The sequence below is a fragment of the Gopherus flavomarginatus genome, chromosome 3, assembly GCF_025201925.1.
Source record: "Gopherus flavomarginatus isolate rGopFla2 chromosome 3, rGopFla2.mat.asm, whole genome shotgun sequence".
NCBI classification, from domain to species: domain Eukaryota; kingdom Metazoa; phylum Chordata; order Testudines; family Testudinidae; genus Gopherus; species Gopherus flavomarginatus.
The window spans coordinates 161,163,669-161,185,693 of NC_066619.1; the positions used below are offsets into that span (position 1 = coordinate 161,163,669).

Below are 22,025 nucleotides of genomic sequence, written 5' to 3' on the forward strand. Positions count from 1 at the left end.
CTTTTTATGATACCTTAGACTTTCACCTATTAACTAGTAAACTATTTCTGTGGCCCCTCTGATATTTTCCATGGTGTTGGAAGCTCTCTTAGGCTGCTTTCACACAGACTACTGCCAGCTCTCAGAATTTTCTTGTGACACAGGATTTTTTTCTTAAAGCCCCAGCTTCTGGAGTCATGTGATAGCACTAGAATATCAGCTTACTTTTTATAACATGAAAGTTTCTAGCTATCCTGACTGTAGAGAAGAGCTGGAAGAACATGACTCATAAAGGCTTGAAACCCAGAAGGCAAATGAGAAGAATCCAGAGGTTTTTTTTATCAGGGGGTAGCCATGTTAGTCTGGATCTGTAAAAGCAAAGAGTTCCATGGCACCTTAAAGACTAACAGACATATTGGAGCATCTGACGAAGTGGGTATTCACCCACAAAAGCTCATGCTCCAATACAATACAGGACTCTTTGCTGCTTTTACAGAGTTTTTTTAAATCTCATGATGTTTAAGTCACTCATGATTTTTGTGGCCCTACTCAAATTTGTTTATTATTTGAAAGTAGCAATACTGCGTACAGGTGGGTTTGCTTCTGCTGTGCTCTGCTTCTGTAGTAAGAGAATAGCAGCTCAGTTGGAGCAGCACTCTGCCTCCAAAAAGCCACACTTCTTTGGCTCTATTGCTCACTGTTGAGAGGAGAATTGGATAAAACTGGTTTCCTTTAGTGTGGTTAAGTAAATAAGGAGTACTTAAGTGAACCTATTTCACACCAGAATTACTAGTTCCTCATTTGCACCTAATATCAAGATATTTTACTCTTATTACTCTGGCTGAGCTTTTGAACTTTTGGCATTTGCAATGAAAACAAGAATCTAGGCAAAGTATTCTGTTAAACTGCACCATTGATGCTACTGTCCTCCTACCTGTGAGCATGGCTGATTAAATGCCTGAGCTGATGAGTTGTGCAGCTGAAATGTTTTCATGCAGGAGCATGAACCTCACCTTGTTAATGAAATAGACTCATCACATTACAATCTTTTTACCAGCTTGCCCTTGAGAGTTGCAGTTTTAGGTGCAGTGTTGAGTGGAGTGATGCAAAAGTTGAAACACACAATGTGAAAGTTGAAGGAAGGGTTTTGTCACGTATGTCAATCATTCACATGCGGAGTGAGGATATTAATGAGAAATAGTACTTGCACCGTTGCTGATTTTTAAAGATGGATTTTACAGGGGGGTGTGAGCTGCAAAATTCAGCTTCCCATTCAGATAATGAACCCTTTCCCCATTTTTTTTTGTGGAAGAGAGATTGGATCTCAGGTTTCGTTTCTGGGCCGATCCCTGTTTTATATACTTTTGTGTTTCTATTTTCTTTCAAAATGTGCAAAGTGGTTACACTGTCCACTGCAATGGCCTTAATCTGGTATTCTTGAATTACATAGCTATGCTGAAACTTTGTGTTGAACTATCTTAGAAACCAAGGTACTCCACTTCTGATCCTGAAGACCCACCTGATTTATCCAGTCTATGTTTGCATGACTTCACTGTAGCAACTACAGGAATGGAAGAGTGATGTTAGGAACATTTTAAATCTCTCTTTAAGATGTCTTTTAATGTGCTGTAGCCGCTTGAAACAAGGAGAACAAGCCTCATGTGTCTCAGCAGACAACCAGCAAGTGCACTGTGGACCACCAGAGCGCCACAGACTGCACAGTGAGGACCTCTGGTCTAATCTGGAGCTGCTCAGAAAGGTGGCTGGGGTTGGAATAAAAATGTTCATGAATTGGCTGCGGGGTTCCCCACAAAGATGTCAACACCATTCAGCTGTAGACTAAACAGTTGGATCCTTTTATGAACTAATCTTACAAAGGCAATGAAATACATATTTTGTCTTCCAATCTCTTAGTTACTTGCCCTATTGTACATAGGTTTAGTTAGCAGGAGATCTGAGAGTTTTGCTGTAAGTGAGGAATGTAATGTGTTGTTTGCATGTAACAGCAAAAAAGGCCCTGTTCGGACATCTCACAACTATACGTGTAATCCTCATGTTTAAGTATGGTTTGAAAAAGTTAGTGCTGGTAAAATGGATTGTCATGATTAGTATGTCCAGTATGGAGAAGGTTGAATTTTGTGTTAGACCAGTGTTCAAAAATTATATCTTAGTGGCTGAAGAGTGGAAAAATAAAATTATTTGATATGTTGGAGATAATGTTTCATTCACTTACATAAAGAATTCCACAAAGATTTTGTAAATTGGCTTCTCATGGAGGGAAAAAAAGACGATAATTTTAAATCACAGGATTTCTGAATCATATCTGTGTGGCTGGGCACAAGAGCCAGCTTAAGCATTTCCTTTGTAATAATGTGTGCTAACATAAGTGTAGAATTATTTCAACAACTTCATGGTTGCAACAGAAAAGAAGTGACAGGTATTTTGTCAGCTTTTTCAAGGAAACATTTGTCTTAAATATCATGGGCCTGCACCTTTAAAGTTTTTGGAAGTTTTGCTGTTGGTTTCAGTGGGAACAGAATTGGGTTTTATCTATTTTAAATGAATATATTTATTTCTTAATAACCCTTTAAATTATTGAAAGAGTAAAAATCTTTAAAATCTGACTTATTTGTCACTTTATGTTCTTTGGTTAATTTTTTGCATTTTTGTTGAACAGTGAAAATTCAGGGATGTTGATTTTGCTTTTCTTTATAGCCCGATTTCACTTTCAATATTTGAGTTTCAGACACTGCAGTGGAATGCTTTCAATGAAATATTTAAAAAAAAAATATAGAAACCTGTCTAATGGCCTTAAGTTTTATAAAAGCTTGTGTTTTTTACACAGTTTTAATTTGGGCCATATCTAAGTTGGCTGTGTCCCTTTAAAGGGAAAAATGGGCAGAACTCACTAAGTATTGGATTTTTTCCCTATTAAATAATAGTCTTTTGAAATGGTTTAGCCATCTTTCTTAAACAAAGTTTCTTTCCCTCTGCAATACTTGTTTAACTCCCCCATCTCTCACTCTCTTCCTCCTTCTCTCTATCTTTTGTAAAGCCAGTAATTTGTGTAATACTGCATTTGAAAACCTGTATCTCTGTAATTTGAGTCATGTGTTCAGGATGACAAAATTCCAGGCTAAATGTTGGTCTTTAATTTCTGTTGTGCAGTTGGCTGGGATGAGCCTTTCTGTATGTTACTTGTCTGGGCTTGCATATCTTGCCTTGGGTAAATGATGTGTCCTATTACTTTTAAATGCCTGTAAGGTTGTGCTTTGCTGATTTTGACAGGCAGCTTGAAAAAGTACAAACCAAATATAGATCAACATGAGCACTGGTTTGCAAGCCATAATACTTTGTTCACTGCTGAATTGTGGCTGCTCCTTGTAACTTACAGTTTCATTAACAGCTCACCGGGTCTGTTTATAAGACATTTTAAGTCAAGGTGGATCTACTAAGATGTTAAATGATTGAGACATTATGGCTATTAGGAGACTCCACCCTAGTTACAACACTGAAATCTAAACATTACAATATTGCATTAGTTTATACAAGAAACGCAAATTATTACGCTACCCATTATACTGTAACGTGAATATTACTGCAGAGTGGGCTTAATCCAGAAGTCCCTGTTCAGTATTTCAACATTGTTAACTCCAGGCATTCAAAACGCACAAGCTGGTCCCCACCAATGGTTCTTTCTATTTGTTTCTGGATTGGACCTTTCAGAGGGACATGGTGTTAAGACTTTCTAGCTGAGTGGTTTGTGGAGTACAGTCCTTTGAAACTTGCTTTCATTTTTAAAATGAAAGCTAAAATTCTCACATAATCAATTGGATGATGCCAGGAGCTGAGGCTTGAATATTGTGAGTTGGGAATCTCTGTTTTTTACTTATTCAGGCAAAACTCCCATTCCACTCCCAAGTTAAATCCAAATGTGGTCCATTGAAGTCAATAGCAATTTTGCCTGAGTAGGGTCTTGAGAAAAGGACTTTATGATTTTAGCCAGTATTATGTATACTGGATCCACTATATTATTATAATACTGTAGTGTAAGCAAATTTACAGTCTAGAGGTGTCCAGTCTATGACCCTTGAGGATGCCTCAAACTGAAGCATCTAAATCAGCCCTGTCACTATAGGGAGTTGACAAGGGGTGCAGCCTCCTCAGCGGCTTTCCATCACTGCCTCACCTACTGCCCCAGGAACGGCTCTGGTCTGAGCTGGCAGCGCTGGGAGAAGATGCTGTTCCTCTCTTCTGCAGCTGCTTAGCAGCTTCCTCTCTGGTGATCTGCCTGCATGTTAGTAGTTGGCTCATTGAAAGAGAGAACCCCAGATTGCTCCATGATGGTCCTTCAACATGACGTAAAAAAAAAATATCCTGTCTCAGGCACAGGACAGCTGTCTTGAGATGCAGCACAAGACCAGACTAGAGAAACCTGAGTGCCAGTATTTTCACACATCGTATAAATTAGAGTACATACCATCATATCCCACAATAATATTTTAATACATAATATTTTATTTTTATTACAGAAATGTCAGAGTCCCCCTCCCCCCAGAAAGGTCCCGTTGTACTCAGTACTGGCTAGCTTTGGCTTTAATTGAACTAACAGTGATAAGTTCAATATGAGAGTCATTGTAGGAGAGAGTTTGGAAAGAGAGGGTCTGCCGAGAGATAAGAAGGAGAAAAGAGAGACTGAATAGTGTGCAGGATCAAGGAGGATATTCAGGCAGGATGGGACAGCACAATATTTGGTGACTGTTCTTATGTTTTAAAACTGTGGCCACAGAAATGTTTAGACGTCCTGAGGGGGTCGCTTAAAATGCTTATTGACGTTTGATTTTGCCTAAGAATTTTTGCTCCTCTCCTTTCCTAACACTTTGCTTTCAACTTTTAGAACCTTTGCGAAGGTACAAATCTTACTACAGTGATGTCTATAGTACCTCCAGTGAAAGTCCATCGATTACTTCTTCTGAGCCAGATTTCAGGCAAGGTAAGAACTGTGACAAATAAAATAAAGACCAGCTCAAAAGAAAGTAAACAAATGCACACACGTGGAAGATTTAAAACAAAATCCAGTGAGTATGCAGAAAACAAAAACCCATACTAGAAAATTTGGTAATTAAGAACAGTATGAAGATGTAATTATATGAGATTGTCGTACGTAGTTCAGCATGATTTGTACTCTGTTTGGTATAGGTTTGGATCTGGAATATTGGAGTTGCATTTTTTTTACAGTGTTTGCTGTAAATAAGTCTTGTCGTGAATTTTCAGTAGTAGTATTTATAGAGTGACATAACTATAAATAGTCCTCTATGAAAGACATGAAGCTAAATTCTTTTCTGATTTTGACCCACTGAGTTTATATTGTGACTCAGATAAATATGTGATACCAGACAACAGTTTGGAGGCATGGAGACATTGGTGGAGGTTTTAATTTAGGAGAGTTTTGTAAAAGCAGGGACTTTTAAAAGCTAGTGTTGAAGTGAAGGGAAAGTGGTTAGTATCCAGAGATGGGGGAGGCTTTTCTATGCACAAGATGAGAGTAGATGTTCTGAGCTAATGAAAAGACAGAAATGCAAGAGTAGACACAACGAGGATGCAGGAGTAAGAGGAAATGGAGTAGCACAGAGAGGAAGGGTGTAGAATGAATTGAAGCAGAGAAGTAACAGGGCAGACTTGTACAGAGCTTTGAAGGTAAGGGCAAAGAGCTTGACCAAACTGTGAGTGGCTTAGAAAATGGGATGATATGGTCAAAATGACAGGGAAGTATATAATATAGCCAGCATACCACAGCACAAAGTTTTTCAATTCAAACCAGTAATATTTTACTGCTAATTAGTCATTTAACCATTTGACTTTTTGTTGTGGCTGCATTAGTATTACAAAGAACAATTGGGAGAGAGAGAAAATAAATGTGTGAAACTTTGAGAGTAAATCACTTACTGTGATTGCATAAACTCCTGAAGGTGAATGCATTTCAGTTCGGGGATATTATAACTGGAAAATTATAGACATACGGTTTGATAAATGAATTTCCATCTCATCTGAGAACCGTATAGTGTCTGAATCTCAGTACATGTAATTATATCCCCACTGATGTCATTTGAAATGAGAATTGCATTCTGCTTATAATGGCTACATCTGCTTGAGGGGGCTGATGAAATGTGTTCTTCCTTGGAACTACTGTTATGTTTTTCAATCCTTGGGAAAAATGGAGAAGACTTAGATCAAAGGTTCCCAAACTCTGGTACATGTATGTGAGCTTGCTGGAAGTGACATGCCAAAATGTCTTCAAATAAACAAACAAACAAAAGTCCATCAGTTTCAAACAAACAGTCCCTGCACCCACTACAGAAAATGCCTGCTTTCAACTGTAATGATGAAGAGCACTCATGCCAACAAAGTACTTTTCTTTAGTAGTGTGTTGTGCAGTGTGACTGTGCAGATGGGTGCTGTCTTCTCATCTGGTGCGCATCTGGCTGGCCTACCCAGCTACTTGGCCTACCCTCCAGCTTGCCCTGAGTCGCACAGCTCAAGCTACTGAGGCAAACTCATGAAGTTCCGTATTGTGCCACCTGAGCGCCTCTTGTCCAAAAAGATGCTCATACACGGGGCGAGTTCAGAGTGGCTGCAAAGCCTGAAACCTCATCCCTGAGAGGAAAGGGCCCCTACCCAGTTAGCTACCTGCACTTCCTGCCCTTCAGAAGTTGCAGTCTGGCCCCTGCAGGGCTCGGAGATGGAGGCACATGGATAATTCCCTCTTGTCTCCCCAGAGAAGATAGGGATGAGGGTGGTTGATTGGGGCCTGTGGATGAAAGCCGGCTACAGGACTGCAGAGAGCTGCCAGCTGGCTGCAATTTGAGATTTCTCACAGCAGGATGAGCCCCTATGAAATTTGCCCAGGATTACAGGCATGTAGGGGCATTGATTGGTAGGAGGAGGCAGAGCTGCTGAGGAGCAAGAGGCCTCCTGGAGCAGAAGGCCCCACTTCCAACCATCACTCTCCTGCCTCCCTACCCTTCCTCCCAAGCTCCCTTCCCTTTTTTATACACACACACACACACACACACACACACACACACACACACACACACACACACACACACACACACACACACACACACACACCCTTTCACCCTGAGATTCCTTCCCTTTTTACACACACACACACAACCCGTACGCACGCACACATGTTCTTCCCCCTCTGAGCCACCTTCCCTTTTTTTATACACCCACATGTACCAGAGCCCTTTCCCCTCTGAGTCCCCTTTGTCTTTTTTGTACGCACCACACAAGAGCCCCTTGCCCTTTTACCCACAGACTCTCTCCTCATTCATGCCACTTCCTCCCCCCCCATAACTACTCCGTTTTGTATTTATTTAAATTTTGTAAAGGCAAGCAATGTGAACTCTAGCTCCTGTTCAGCCATAATCCAGATGAGAATTAACAGGAGCTTCCCATTTAAATTAGACAAGTTACAGACTCAAGCCATTGACATAGTTCAGTGGCAGACACCAAAATATGACAGGATATCATAAATGTTTCTTGTAATTTGAGTTAACAAATCATACATAATAATGGCTGCTTCATTGTGTTTCTTTTTCATGCCCTGTCTAAAAACCTGAGATGTATAAAAAGGATGTTATAATTAGAGCTGATCGGGAACTTTTTTTGAACTTTTTTGTTGGGAAATGCTGATTCATCGGAACCAAAACTTTCTGCAGAAATGTATTACTTTTGATTAATTTTTTGTAGGGAAGGTTTCTCAGGCCTGGGATGGAATTTCTAGTCAAAACCAGAAAGAGAAATACAGAGAAATGCCTCTGTGGTTAGGGTACTCACCTGGGTCTACTATGTCATAGGTACAAGTGCTAAGCACCAAGCTACTAGCTGTTCTGGGGTGGTCTCTCTTTCTGTTTCAAAAGGTCTCGGTTTTGTTCCACATCAGAACAAAAACATATGGAAACCTCAAAATTTTTCACAAAATGGAATTCTTGTTTTCTGGCCAGCCCTACTTATAATCAAACACTTTATGATTTCTTGGGCCTTTATTTTACTGTAGAGTCTGGAAGTACTTAAGTCTATTAAGGCCTAAAACAAATGGACACACAAAAAGGAGAAATTTGCATGTGGTACTTTAAACATCAGTTTTTTAAGAAGGGAGTATGTAAACCAATAAAGTTTGGATGGCACAGCAGTAATCAATGATGCATATCTGAGAATGCTGCTGCTGTTTTCATATACTTAGGAAATATATTCTGCAAGCTGCTGAGTACCTCCCACGACGGGTTGAGGGCCATCCCCTCTTGTTGAAGACAGTGGGAGTTAAAAATAGAGGTCTCTGCATCTTGCAGAATTGTGCCCTAACTGCAGAATCTCTATTGTTAGTATGAGTAAATATTGACTTTCTCATGGAGACCACATTAATAAATAGGACTTCTTTTGTCAGAAAGGAGAATCCAGTATTTCATAAACCATGGAGAGGGAGAAGAATCCAGGCAAAAATAAGAAGTGGAAGCTCCACAAGATAGTGATTTTTAACTCCCTTGCTCTGAGTCAGATAATCTTTACTAGCTGCTGTGAAACTATTCAGGGCACATGATAACTTTCTACAGATCAGTTTTGCCTCCGTGTATTCAGCTATCTCAAGCCTCAGCTGACAATGAAACATTTGAAGTTAGAGAAGTATATTAACAATTCTGTATTTTAAACTCCTTGCAAACCTGTTTCTTCAAAAGATTATGAAGCAGCTCTCATCAGAGGGAAAACAACAGGATCTCTTTGAAAACTGAAAGTGACTTCCTAATGCCAGTTTCTCTAATACTGTAATGTCATTGTGCAGTGCATATGAAACTGATCCTTTCTAAGTAATCTCATCTGTGTGATAAATCCTTGAATTTTAGGTAGGATTACCTTTACGTGGTTTCTAGCCCATTCAGGTTTTAATTTATCTGTGTTTCCTTTTTATGTGCAAGTGAGAAGAAATGAGGGTTTAAAGAGAAATGAGTCCGGTGCTGCTTTACCAGGAACTGATGATACCTCGCCATCAAGTCAAGTTCATCCTCTAAGGTCAAGTAAACTGCATGAAATCATCGTATTTTACAGTCCCTGCTCTCTCTCTCAGTAATTATTCTTTAGTTGCAAATCTTTTATTTCACTGTCTGTCCTAAACTTCCGTTTCGTGTTGCAGGCAGTAGTAAATCATGTGCCCTATTCTGCTCTAGAGGTGGCAGCATTTCAGCAGTGGGTATTGCTTCCAAATAGAAGTTTCATGACACATCCTGGTAGAAATGTAATCATGGCAAGAGTCTGATTAATGGAAGTTGGGTTGGACCCTAAATTTTTGTCTTAATTATCAGAGACTCAGGTAATACCTTCCGCTAGGAGGTATGGTAATCATTTTTTACTTCAGGCATGCCTTTTAAAATAAGCATTAGTGAAAATATCGACACCCTAAAGAACTATAGCAAAATTGTTCATTTTTGAATCATTCCCGTATTATAATGTGACTGTTGAATGAGTCAAAGGGACACACAGCGGGATAGTTACTGCAGACAGCAGACAGATGACTATAAGCTATTGTTCACTGTCTGTACAGGTAACACTAAGCATAATTTTAAACTGACTAGTAGGGCCATTTTATCCATGGTGTACAGTCACCAGAATGTATCATACTGTAGGGTGGACACTGTTTCTTCCTAAGACAAGGTGGATGAGGTAATTTTTAGAGTTGAGCAAAGTTATGAATTTAAGCTCCCAGGCTCATCTTGTGAAAGTGTTGTGCAGGTTTCCTTTGAGGATGAGGACTGATAAGTCAGCTACAAGCTATGCCTACACTGCGCACCTCTCAGCAGTGTGGCAGTGCCGCTGCAGCCACACCGTTGTAAGGTGTGCAGTGTAGATGCTCTTTGTCACTGAGAGAGAGCTCTCCCAGTGACAAAATAAAACCACCCTCAAGAACGGGCAGCAGCTTCATCGCTGTGAGAGCATCTCCTGCTGCCGAAGCTCTGTCTACACCAGCAATTTTCATTGTTACAACTTTTGTCATTCGGGGAGGTGTCTTTTCCACACCCCTGAACGATGAAAATTTTAATGACGAAAGAGAAATGTAGACATGGCGATAGAGTGATCTCTCTGTGAAAAGTGTTCACCCACAGGTGATAGGGCATTTTTGTCTTTTATCATTTTCCTGTGTGAGTTCATTCAGGAGTGTAGTGACTAGTTGCACCACATAGTTGTTGTTGGGGCATTTCGTGCACTGGATGAGGTACCCCATATGTTGTGACAGACATCTTGAAAGGTATGTTGTGAGGAGTGTTGATCATTGTAGCAGTGGAGATATGTCTGCAGGTTTTGCATCTGTTTTTCTGGTAGGGTCTGGTGTCACTTGAGTTAATGTGTCCTGGTCAGTGCTTGCTTCTGACAATGAGCTTGAAAAGGTTGATGGGTTGTTTGAAGGCCAGAAGAGGGAGCTCAGGAAAGATTTCTTTCCTGATGGGGTCCTCATCAAATGTGAGTTGTAGTTGTTTGATGATACTCCTTATGGATTCCAGTGTAGGATAGTAAGTGACAACTAGGGGTGTGTGCTCAGAGAGGGTTTTACAGAAATTGGTCCAGTAAAAGATATTACCTCGCCTACCTCGTCTCTGTAATATCCAAGGACCAAGTGTATAGTGTTGGCTACAACAACACTATATACAACTATTTTTCCTATCAGCTTTTACATTAAAATGGTATGTTATTGGTATAATTGAAAAAGCAGGTCCTACTTCATGTATCTTCTAGCCAGAGTATGTTGCAACATCTGCTATATACTAAAGGTTATATAAGAGTTTCCATTCTAAAGTGCCATTTTTTTCACTTGCTTAAAGCTTTCACAAACTTTCACTTTTCAGGCTTAAATTTCTCAAGTCTCCTCTCTGCCAGATGACAAATCACTCTGGAAAGTACAACTGAAAGCAGTTCAGATATTTTTGTATAGTAAGAGAGTAGGAAAATACCGTTTGAACAACTCTTGGCCTCAACTGTTTGAGGTATATTGGTGTCTGGATCCCTGTCTCATTCTGTAAGATGTCTGTGAACACATACGTATTAAGGTACAGTTTGCAGAGCAGTCCTGCCTCATCCCATGCAGAAATGGAAAACACGTCTGGAAATGGGAGCCATTTCAGTGATTGTAGAAGGGCTCCTTAAAAGGACCAGAGAATCCCTCATGTCTAGGATGGTATGCAGTGACCAAAACAGAGAGCCACACATTGAGCAGTTAGATGAAAATAAAAGTTGAATATCTATTTTGTGCATTGTGCGCTGTACACTCAATGCCCGGAATTAGGCAGTGGTCCTATGGACAAATGAGTGCTCATGTAATTAAATATTGTATCTTAACACATGTGCCCAAAGGAGCAGAATTAAAGTTGCGTGAGCAATCTTAATTTTGACATTTCCAAACTTTTCAATGCTTCATTTTTGACAGCTATCACATTTTTGCATATGTATTTTGTGAGAAATTATATTATTCTGTACAAAATGTTTTGTTTGTACGTGTATTAGTGTGCAGGAGACATTCTGCAGGAATTGAGTAGACACGTTATGTTGCATGACTATATATACTTGCACACACATACAGTGCATGCACATGTATGTAATGTATAGACATGTACACAAACAGTAGGTGTGTAGAATGTATTAGGTGTGTAGGTTCTTCTTGATGTAGGAGATTTTTGGCCAGATCATGAGCTTTTAAGGCAAGTTTTATAGTAATCTACTACAGATTCCTGTTTTGTGGAGTCCCATTGGAAAATAGTGTTGTATGTTTCTATGGTGTCTTTTCTTGTTCTAACTCCAAATCAAAAGAGACTTTCCTACCAGAGTAAATGGGGAAAAGGGAACTATTTTCTACACAAAGAGTAATCTTATAACTTTCTACATTTCCTTTACTATCATTTTCCTCTATTTGACTACTTCTGCTGCTGCTAAATCCTGTGAGAATTATCATAGAAATGATGGTGAAGTCACAGATTGGACAATATGACTGAAGTGCAGGATAAAGCAGCAGTAGTAAGTAGGCAATGCGAGAGGGTGAGATCTCTTGCTTTTGTTTACAACAAGGCATTTCGGATATGGTAAGGAATACGTGATATGAAAGTGACTCAGACTGTTGAAGTGCTGCCGATTTGACCAGTGAAAGGTCCTTCTTTAAGGCAGTGAGAACGTGCTTTCTCTTAGTTCACTTTATTGTCTTGCTTTCCTTTATATCTCTCTTTTAAGATTAGTAAATGTAATGGTAGTAATTTGTATTATATGAAATCTAGAGGGGAAAATATTGCTTTGAAAATGCAAATCACTTGTTTTGCTTAAGATGAGTTGAGCTGCAAAGTTCAGAGCTGTTCTGATCTTAGGTTCAGTGATATTTGGCTCCAGAGTTTGTTTGGGCCCATCTTTTTCTACTTTTACTTGAAGTGCTGTTTTGCTCTGAAAAAGTACTCAAAAAGGGCAATGTTGGGTACAACGTTTATTGTTTTTAATGATTTCCATAATCTTTCTCGCTTCCCAAGTTCAGACATGGCTTTTCTAACTGCCAGCCCAGCAAATGCATCTGAGGTCTGAAAGTCAAACTGGATTCTTCAAGTATAAAGATTTTGAAACCACAGTTTGCTCTCAGTTGTAACTTAGAAGCCCCACTGAAAACAGTGGAGCTGCACAGATAAAACCCAGAGCAGAATTTGATCCTGCTGTAGAAGCTTTGTTAACATTACTATTGATTGTATGAGGCAGAATAGAAAAAAGTTCACTCTCCAATAGATGTATGGACTTCGCAGCACTTACAAGTGTAAAAAGTAGCCATAATTTCTTATTGACATTGAAGAGAGCCCTTACAGTACAGCTCAGAGAGCAGATCTGTGAAGTAAGAAGGTGCCATTTTTACAAAAACACTTCTCAGAGTTCAGATGCACTTTCTCGTATTATGGAAATTTACAGCTACTGAAGTACATTTCAGTACCGCAAAAACCCCACCCCACCTCCCTGGCCCCCCGCGTACACACACCTCTAAGGAGAGCAAACTGCCAGGTTTTAATTTTTTCAAGATGCTGTTCCCTACTTTGGGTTGTAAATCAACTCTGCCCTATTCATCCATCCATGAAAAATGTCCAGTTGGCTGGAATCTTGCACGTACTTGCTAGTTCTTTCTTTGTCCTGTGAGTTCAGGGTACTGTGCAGTGTATATGAGTAGTTATGGCATAGTGGTCCCTTTAGCATTTGATGGTACATTTCTTTGTTTTGATTGACACTATTCAGAGATAATCTCTATACAAACACAAATCTCTGTATCTTGTTCATAAAATTCACTGCTCTTGTAGCATACCCTTAAGGGCAGCCTGCTTAATTATACTTGCAACAACCATTATAAAAGAGCAGGTTTGTAATAGGTGCAGAACTTGGGATAATAGAAATATATAGAGTGTGTCAGAAGATTGGTAACATTGTTCAGAACCTTCAGCCTATCAAAAGTGTGCTGTTCACCTGGGCCGGTCTAGTAAAAAGCTAGCAGAAACCACAGACATTTCAACTACTTAAGAATATTTGTAATCCTTTTTGTGATCTGTGATGGGTATTGCTAGTGTCCTCTGTCTAAGCCTCTTGGAATGGTGTCAGTACCATAGCAATGTATATTCTTCCTTTGTGTCTATTTTCCTCTTTTCTTCTTTATTTCTACTTCCTTTCTTTTTCCAGGGGCAGCAGTCGATACAGATCTACTCCCTCTCCCACTGCTGCCTTTCCTTTCTAAATAGCTGATAGGTTTCCATTTCCAGCTCTATCCCTCTCAGTATGTCTTATCTCAGTCAGTCCTGCTCTTGATCCTTCTGCTGCACAGTTCGTTAGATATGACCTAATTCATCCCTTTCCCTAGCTTCCTTCTCTGATCCAATACCTGGTAATTTCTTGGTACGTACATTGGGTGATGAGTTAACTCATTTCCCACTGTTATAGGAATTGATCTGCCACTTGACTTGTCATCCACCAGCACTCTTAATAAGTAACTCATTGAGATCTGACTTCAGTTCATGGACCAAGAAACAAAAGGTTGTAACTGCAAATCCAGGCTGACATTATGGCCCTAGGGGTAGGCCATGCGGTTGTACAGCGTTGTAGTGCAGCAGAGGATTTTTGGCACAATCATAATATTTGGCCCTTAAAAAGAGCTGTACATCTCAACATTCTTTACAAAAGTTGGTCAGCAGCAGGAATCCTCTCCATTTAATGGAAGGGAAATGCCCTTCTGGTGACCTATCTGCTGAATCATGCTGGCTCCCTATGTAAATCATTGCAAAGCTAGGATCCTCTATTTGTAGTTCATTTACCTTAACAGTTAAGTCAGCTGCATCTGCCCAGGTGTTGCATTTGCCCAATATACCTCCAAGCTTTAAATGTAAAAAGCAAACAAACCTTTAATAAAAATGTGATGGGTCTGCTTAAGTGTATTATGCACAGGCTATACCTCAAAAATAAATGAATACATAGGTATATATATTTTTTCCAAATAATAATATTAGTGACCATAGTGTAGATATATTATTCAAAAGTCATTTTGCAATTTGAGTGGCAAACAATTCCTGATATAGCCTATTGAAATTTATCTCGTATTTTCATATCTCACTTGCTAACTCTAGAGATACTCGTGTTCAAAATGTGGCTTATCTCAGCCAAAGCCCAACCTTTAACCTTGATCCTACCCAGGCTTATACACATACTTAACTTTGTCCACTGTGAATAGTTCCACAGCAGGAATGGGGAACTACTTTAATAGTTTCACAGCAGGGATCTACTCTGTATGTAAAGATAAGCATGTATGTAAGTTTTTGTGGGACTGAAGCCTTATATCATTACTTGATCCTGCATGAATATTCACTTAGGTCTGCTGTAGGATGGAGCAAAGCATGGAGATATGGGTGGGGAAACAATATAATAGAAGCTGCAGATTAGGTGATTAAGTAAATAGCTTTTTCTGTAATTACTCAGTTTTTCACCCAAGCCTCCATTTAAAGAAACACACTAGTATCTTAAGCAATTTGTTGTGAGTATTTTCTATGCCAGTTAATGTCCAATGTGAAGCAGATTTAACAGAATATCCAGATTTTATGTAGACATAGTTGCCGTATTCTTAGCATTTTGTTCATTAGAATCACTGTTATGGAAAAGTGTGTGTGTGTGTATGTATGTACGCATATATATATATGTACACACAGATACATATATACACACACACACTTTCCCGTAACATATACCATCTGCTTAGCTGTTTTTTCTGTTCTAAATTTGTCTGCTTTTTAGATCTAACAATAAATTTTTAAGTCTAAATATATTCAACAATATTCTTTTCTTGCCTTCGAAGGCTGTAAATCAGATTTTAATGTGAAAGACTATTTTATGACATATGTTTACCCTTGATAGTAATAAATAATAATGGAAAACCTTAACTACAGTTTCACAAAGGTGTAATTATCTGAATTCATAATTCGTTGTGGTATGTAACTGTTAAGATGATTTATTTCTATGATACCCATCACCCTAGTATTTGGTCACAATTGACATACATGTAAGCTAACAAGAGTTTCTTTAGAAGTATACAAAGCTCTCTGACCTCCTCCATCCCTTCAAATTTAAAGATGATTGTCAAAGATTAAAAAAAAAGATGTTGTGAGCATACTTTTTATTTGCTTTATGATCTGTAAAGATAGCCTGAAGAGGAGAGAGTGAGTGTGGGTATTTGAAGGGTCTCCCCCCTTTTCGTATGTGTTTAACATCAGGAACATCAGATCTTGGCTTCCCTGTTTTGGCTAGGAACTGCTTGCAGGACTGGAGAATGAGTGAAATTATGACATCCAAGAGATTGGTTGGTGCCCCAGCAAGAGCATCAGGAGGCAGTGTGCCTCAGGGAGCTCTCTTGGGGTATGTCTGCAGCGCAGGTGTAAGATGTAATTGTAGTGCGGGTAGTTAAACCGGTGCTAGCTTTAATCCAGCTAGCATGAGTGAGATAGTAGAGAAGACGCAGCTGCATGGGCTAGCAACCCAAGTATATAAACAGGGTCCCTGGCTACCCCAGTCCTTGTACTGGGGCAGCCAATCAGTGCTGAAGCCTCTACCATTATATCTTTACTACTATTGTTACCTGTGCTAGCTAGATTTGCCTACCTGCACTACAATTACACCTTAATTTTCAGTGTAGACGTACATTTGGAGGGAAATGCTCCGGTGTGCCCTGCCTCATTCATGTGCACCCATGCAGAGACCAGTCCCAGCAGACTTCTTATCTGCTACAGGACTTCGCCTTCCCAGAGGGAGCAGGTGGGGTGCTTTTCACTAATGGAAATATCTTGGCTATGGGTCCCAAGGATATATACCACACACATTTGATTCCTTTTGAGTAAGGAGTCTGCAAAAGAGAAGAAATCAAGTATATTTGTGCCCTTTTTTGATGTATAAAGAAGTTTTGAAAATAGCTTTTGCGCAAAAAATTATATTTGTCCTTTGTGCAATGACTTTGTTTGTTCTTGTTTTGTTTTTATGTTTTGAGTGGTTTGTTTTTGTTTCTTGGCTTAAGAAAAGTAGTTCTTTCCTCTTTTTCCTGGCAGGCTCATTGGATGGCTAGAGTACTTGATTCAGAGCTTTCTCTGCCCTCAAATGATAGGTGGGAGGCATTGAGTCTTTCACAAATACCACTTTGGAGAAATGGCTTCCCCCCCAGACTCTTCGTTATATGGACATTACCAAAAGCCAACAAAAGGGCAAAATTGACTTATCAGCTTTTAAAAGACAAGATCTCCCTTTCCAGCAGAGTGAGCAATGTTAAAATGCAACGTTTTACAGGAATCTGGATGCTGAATGTTTTAAACTGTATCTGATTCAGGCAAATATGTTTTTTGTCTTACTGTCCCATCTAAGTAATTAATAGAGACTTGCTACAGAAATATAGTTGAAAGTATTATGTAAGGCTGTTAAATGTTGTCTAGTTTATGCATTCCGGGTACTTTTGAATGCCAGACTTTAAAACATACTTATCCAGTCCTCTTGCTGGAAAGAGAGGTCTGATCTTTTTCAGAACACTCTTAGGTTTTTTCCAGCTATAGATTCGTTGTTTGGTTTTTTTTGGTGGCATTGTGTTTTTGGTAGAGAGACTACAATTGCACATTTATTCCCATACAATAAATGACAAACAGTGGTGGAAACTTGCAGTATTCCTGGTATTTTCCATATTAATATATTGCTGTAGGCTGTTTCAGTCTGGGAATATTCTGCCTTAACTCCTCAGTTGCTGAATAAATAAATGTCACAAAAAATAATTACACTAGATTTCCCGCTTTGTCTCATCTAGGTTCTTACTCTGTACCCATCACCATGGTGTCTTAGTTCTTAACTGTATTTTAATCATAACTGTATTTTTTTCCTCTCCTCCAACTAAGTAGGCAGTATGAAGCAGCACCTGAAAGCAACCTGATAAGCCAAGAAATAATGTTAAAGCGTCAAGAAGAGGAAATGATACAGTTGCAGGCTAGAATGGCTCTTAGGCAGTCTCGACTAAGCCTCTACCCAGGAGACCTGGGTAGGACGTCAATGCTGGACATCACTAGAGACCCTCTGAGAGAGATAGCGTTGGAAACAGCCATGACCCAAAGAAAACTGAGGGTAACATTTTAGCACATTTGCACTCCTAATATTCATTTTGGTGACACATTGACTCAACTTATTTTGAAGACTGAAATTCAAGTCTATGGTGTTTAGGGTTCCAAAGTCACTTCTGTTTGTCCAGAATCGAAGCTGCCATTCACAAAATAAATATAATGTTAGCTGGTTTTTCTGATTGGAAGGAAAGCCCTCGTGTAAGCCTTGCGGATTCTGTACCCATGCATCCTAAAACAGCATCAAGAGACCTATTTAGCTTAATGGGATGTTAAAAAACAAATCTTCCCCACTTAAATGTCACAGCTGTTCACTACTTCACTGCCAAATAGCGCTACAAGCAATTTATTAGGGGTTGTTCATTCCTACTGTCCTGGTATGCTCTGCTTTTTTCAATCGTTTTCATGGGCATTCCATATGCTATGTGTTCGAACAGCACAGAGATCATTAAGCAAATGTCTTAGGACACCTGTGTCTGGCTTTGACAACAGCAGGGTCTCAGTCATGCCAATCTTAATTACAGTTCCTCCCCTCGGTCCCCTAACGCCTCTCCCCCCACCCCCACCCCCGCCAGTTATCATTCATGATTTATAACGGTGATAAATGCTTCTTTCTAGTTAATCTCTCTGAATGCTGGGACTAAATGGGGAACTAAATAGTGGAACTAAAGAGGGCCACTACCTGTCGGGTTCTGGAATCCATTTTCTCTGTTGGTTCTCTATCACCTGTTAATTGAATCTCATCTTCACCCCATACATGCTTCTCTCGCTCACTCTAATCATTCTGCAGATTCTCATTTTCCCCAGTGGGCCTAGGAAATCTTTTCCCCTGTCCCTCACCAGGGAGGATGACCTGAAAGCAACAGCAACTTCTCCCCTTGTAACAGAGTTTGGTTCTCTCTATCCCTAGCAGGTTATAAGAGGGTGCCTACCGAGGAGAAGAGAGGTCTGGGGCACACAGCCATAGGCCAGCCCCCTACTGAGTCTCTGTACAAGTTTCTCTTTCTCCTCCTGAGCTCAGGCCCTTCCCCTGCCATGTTGAAACGTAGGCAGGGTCTGAGGGTTGGAGGAGAGAAGGAGACTCAGACATGCAAATAGAGTGCCTGATGCTAGGAGGAGTCAGTCTGAGGCCCTCTGATACTGCGTGCCCTGAACTGTATCAGCTTAAAAAAATAAAACTGCTCTTCGACCATCCCAGCTCCTGTTCGTGACCCAGGATAATGTCCCCTCTGTGTCTCTCTTTGGCCCACAGCACTTCACTAAGTAGTTCATCTAGGATCTAAACTGCACAAATTCTTTGCTTTTCTAAATGAGCTACCACGTAGGCATTTGTATTAAATACTTCCAGAGAATATTATATATTAGCAGGTAAAACCTCAGGCCTCCAGGTATTTCCATCTCCCCTCAAAGGACAAACCCCTGTGTGACTTCCTAAAGAGAATAGGGAAGTAGGCATATTCTAGAAGTAGTGAAGTTAACCAGTGTCCTCCTTTAATAACTTCTTGGACTGAGAACTTTGTGTAGCTTTGAACTCAGGTAAAGTTATTTAGTTTACTTAACTATAAGCCGGATTCTGTTGTGTTTTTGAAACTCCTGCAATGATGACACTTACATCCCAGTCCTGCAGGCTGGTCTGCACAAGGTAGATCTTTGAGTGCATGCAGAGCCTCATTTGCTTCTGTGAGGATTCACTCTGGCTCAGGGGTCAACCTGTGCAGAACAGCATTTCAGGATCAGAGTCTTAGGTTGCATCAGGGTTTTTTATGAGCTCGTGAGTCTGCGAGTGTAGGTTGTTGGGGTTTTTTTTAGTCTAACCAAAGGATGGTTTAATAAAACTAAGCCTATAAATGATGCACGTCACTGGTGGAATGGGACTGTTGAAGATTTTAACTGTGTCAGAGAATGTCAGATTCCCAAACATCTGGACATCAGGCACAGCCATCTGAAGATGATATGGCAGCAGGTTCACTCTTGTGCGTAGGAATAAATTAGCTGTGTGTAATATTGAAATATATAAATAATGTTGTGGGGGAAATATTTTTGCCATAACAGCCAACGTAACTTAGGTCACATGGACACAGTTGAATTCTTCCAACTAACCAGGTTGCTGGGAACAATTCAGTGTACACTTCTGGGTTTTAATCAGTGTTCATTTCAACTTTCCAGTTCACCTTTTAAGAATTAATTACTTCTCAGTCTCTGGCTTTAGAAACACAAAGAGTTAATTCAGACTTTTGTGATTTGCAGAATTTCTTTGGCCCTGAGTTTGTGAAAATGACCATTGAGCCATTCATCTCCTTGGATCTACCAAAGTCAATCCTGGTAAGAAATGGTCTATTCAGCAGCAAGCTGTAGTAGGAATATATTAAACCATTAATACATCTTTATGACACATGTGACTGGTCTGATACTTTATTTCACAAAATGCAGACTAAGAAAGGGAAGAATGAGGATACCAGGCGGAAAGTAAACATAATGCTTTTAAGTGGGCAGAGGCTGGAGCTGACCTGTGATACCAAAACTATTTGCAAAGATGTTTTTGATATGGTGGTAGCCCATGTTGGTTTAGTGGAGCATCACTTGTTTGGCTTGGCTAGCCTAAAAGGTAAGAACAATGTTTTAATTTAACTGGGGAGGTGTACAGTTACTCGAGTTGGCTAAGTATACTGTGTTGGAGACAGGCAAAGGAAAATTTGAGATGGATGGGAGACCAGAGTAATCATTTATGATAAATCCGTTAATTTAGGGTCAGGCTTTGCCACCCTTACCTTGCTTCATGAACAGATCCATTTGCTTAAATTAGTATGGTATTGCACAACTTGAATAACAATAAGAGAATCAGGGCGGCCCTTTATCTTTGTTACTTTGCATTTTCTTCCCTCCTCCAAGTCGTTTTTCACTTCGTATGTTTCTGGTCAACAGGGACCTCTTGGAGATGGTTTTGGGTCTGATCAAAATACTCTGTTACAAAATACTTTTGCTAACATTACTCTTTCTTAGCAGAACCTTACTATGCAAGTATTCCCACTGACATCAGTAAGGCCACTTGTGTAGAGAGGTATTAGTCAATATACAGGTGGCAGCACTGGGCCCTTAGTGATTCAGTATAAGAGCTGATCAGAAATTTTCCAGCAGAAGATCTTTCCACAGGAAAATGCTGATTCAGAAAATTGATGTTGCCAAAATTGACAGAAGTCTATAAAGTTGCCAAGGGACTTCTAGGCTTCTGACTCCCCAAGCTGCCTGTCTCCCCACCTTGTGGACTGGCAGGTTCCAGATAGCTTGGGGAGTCTGGGAAACATGTACAGAAAGTGAAATATTGTTTAGAATTTTTTTCCAACTGAAATTTTGGAGTTCCCGCTCTGTGGAATGCTTATTCGGAATGATTATTTTAACTTTTGGAATTTCCCACAGAACAGCAATTCAGGGTTCCAACCAGTTCTATTCAGTGTGTTAAGGCTTTTACTTATTATAGTCTCTTCTGTACATTTAAGCTAGGGAGCAAGCTGAAATTTTCCAGCTCATACGAGGGGTGTTAGGTTTGGTAATGTAGTTTTCTGGCCACAAGGAAATGGATTAAGACCTCAAACTCATTTCATGTAGGCCATCATATATCCATCACAAACAGAAATATTTGTCTCTACATCCTGGGTTGAGTTTTAAATGGTGAAATACTTTTTCTCCTTACTAACCACTGAGCCATTCATTCAGCTCATTTTATTGTGCATTATAATTCTCTGCTAGTTGATAGAATATTAACCATCAAGAATAAACTGCAAAATTGTAAAGCTGATCTTAATTCTGCAGCCAGAGAAAGTGTCTGTTTATGAAAATGCTTTCCTCTTACCCATGTTACAGACAACGAATTTTTCTTTGTTGATCCTGACTTAAAACTAACTAAAGTTGCTCCGGAAGGATGGAAGGAGGAACCCAAAAAAAAGAGCAAAGCCACAATCAACTTCACTTTGTTTTTTCGCGTTAAGTTTTTCGTGGATGATGTCAGTCTTATACAGTGAGTAGCTGAACATTATTTTTTCATCATCCTCTTAATAGGGTCCTTCCCCATCTTTAAATTCCTCCCACCTCCTCTGGTTATATGTGCACAATGTTAGAAGCATTGCTGAAAGGAGCAATATTGTGTGTTGTTTTTCCTCCAGGCACACTCTGACATGTCACCAGTATTATCTACAGCTACGGAAAGATCTCCTAGAGGAAAGGATGCACTGTGATGACGAGACAGCTTTACTGCTAGCATCCCTGGCCCTCCAGGCTGAGTATGGAGATTACCAGACTGAGGTAGGATGTACATTCATCTATGGACAACTGCTATTTGTGCTATTCAATTACTGCACTTGCTCTGTGATATAG

General features: G+C 39.8%; 1 protein-coding gene across 9 annotated transcripts in view; it reads left to right on the forward strand.

Moving 5' to 3' along the window:
- Positions 1-22,025, forward strand: part of PTPN13 (protein tyrosine phosphatase non-receptor type 13) — a 183,184-nt gene that overhangs the window by 103,760 nt on the left and 57,399 nt on the right. For 7 of the 9 annotated variants that reach the window (XM_050946769.1, XM_050946772.1, XM_050946774.1 and 4 more), the window contains exons 8-14: positions 4,877-4,972; positions 8,958-9,051; positions 17,442-17,664; positions 19,905-19,979; positions 20,088-20,262; positions 21,516-21,669; positions 21,815-21,953. In XM_050946769.1, the coding sequence (XP_050802726.1) occupies positions 4,877-4,972; positions 8,958-9,051; positions 17,442-17,664; positions 19,905-19,979; positions 20,088-20,262; positions 21,516-21,669; positions 21,815-21,953 (956 nt within the window). The remainder of the gene's footprint in view (positions 1-4,876; positions 4,973-8,957; positions 9,052-17,441; positions 17,665-19,904; positions 19,980-20,087; positions 20,263-21,515; positions 21,670-21,814; positions 21,954-22,025) is intronic. The other 2 variants (XM_050946770.1, XM_050946779.1) reach the window with 1 other exon arrangement.